The 1,275-nt window shown below is 67.3% G+C and overlaps 1 protein-coding gene across 1 annotated transcript in view; it reads right to left on the reverse strand.

Annotated features, from left to right (window-relative positions):
* Positions 1 to 354: 354 nt before the first annotated feature.
* Positions 355 to 1,275, reverse strand: part of LOC105117513 (uncharacterized) — a gene marked incomplete at its 3' end in the record, with an annotated part of 1,955 nt that continues 1,034 nt past the window's right edge. The window contains exons 4-6 of the mRNA XM_011015198.1: positions 1,092 to 1,245; positions 744 to 897; positions 355 to 549 (exon numbers count right to left, since the gene is read on the reverse strand). Of these exons, the coding sequence (XP_011013500.1) occupies positions 355 to 549; positions 744 to 897; positions 1,092 to 1,245 (503 nt within the window). The remainder of the gene's footprint in view (positions 550 to 743; positions 898 to 1,091; positions 1,246 to 1,275) is intronic.

Genomic DNA, 1,275 nt, shown 5'->3' on the forward strand with positions numbered 1-1,275 from the left:
GGCCACCAGTTGGAAAAATCGGCAGCGCAGCCGCAGGCGTGTCGGCAAAAATCGGCAGCCCCGACAAAATCGGCCACGTCGACAGAATGGTCTGGGGACAGCGAGCCTGGCCAGCCAAGGCATGATGAAAAGGACTGCAGGTCCTGAAACTGGGGCGGTGGCCGCCATGCCACCAGTTGGAAAAATCGGCAGGGCAGAGTGGGATTGCCGCAGGCATGTCGGGGAGAATCGGCAGCCCCGACGAAATCGGCCAGGTCGACAGAATGGGCTGTGCAGGGCGAGTGTGGCCATCCAAGGCTTGATGAAAAAGGGGGCCGGCCCAGAAACGGGGGCGGTGGCAGCCTTGACACCAACTGGAAAAATCGGCAGCGCAGGTTTGCTTGCTGCGACGTCACGGCAGCGGTGGCCGCAGCCCGTTCTCGGAAGTTGGAGGCCTGGCCGACGTGTCCGGTGCGGACCGCCGAGCTGAGGCATACGGCCCCCCACGTGATCGTCCCTGTTGTGTCCCCCCGCGGCCCGTTGCCTGTCCCTTCGAGATCCTCCGCGTCCCCCCCGCGGCCCGTTGCTTGTCCCTTCGAGATCCCGGTGACGACCCGATTCTAGCCACCGTCCCTTGGACCCGCTGCAAGCCCTCGGGCGCGTTGGGGCTGGCATATCCGCGGCTTGGGCGTGGCATTCATTTGCTGTGCTCGTGCCAAGGTGCTGGCAGCCGCTGCGCGCCCGTTTGCTTGCTGCGACGTCACGGCAGCGGTGGCCGCAGCCCGTTCTCGGAAGTTGGAGGCCTGGCCGACGTGTCCGGTGCGGACCGCCGAGCTGAGGCATACGGCCCCCCACGTGATCGTCCCTGTTGTGTCCCCCCGCGGCCCGTTGCCTGTCCCTTCGAGATCCTCCGCGTCCCCCCCGCGGCCCGTTGCTTGTCCCTTCGAGATCCCGGTGACGACCCGATTCTAGCCACCGTCCCTTGGACCCGCTGCAAGCCCTCGGGCGCGTTGGGGCTGGCATATCCGCGGCTTGGGCGTGGCATTCATTTGCTGTGCTCGTGCCAAGGTGCTGGCAGCCGCTGCGCGCCCGTTTGCTTGCTGCGACGTCACGGCAGCGGTGGCCGCAGCCCGTTCTCGGAAGTTGGAGGCCTGGCCGACGTGTCCGGTGCGGACCGCCGAGCTGAGGCATACGGCCCCCCACGTGATCGTCCCTGTTGTGTCCCCCCGCGGCCCGTTGCCTGTCCCTTCGAGATCCTCCGCGTCCCCCCCGCGGCCCGTTGCTTGTCCCTTCGAG

Source organism: Populus euphratica, unplaced genomic scaffold, assembly GCF_000495115.2.
Source record: "Populus euphratica unplaced genomic scaffold, PopEup_1.0 scaffold1435.1, whole genome shotgun sequence".
Taxonomy (NCBI): Eukaryota; Viridiplantae; Streptophyta; class Magnoliopsida; order Malpighiales; family Salicaceae; genus Populus; species Populus euphratica.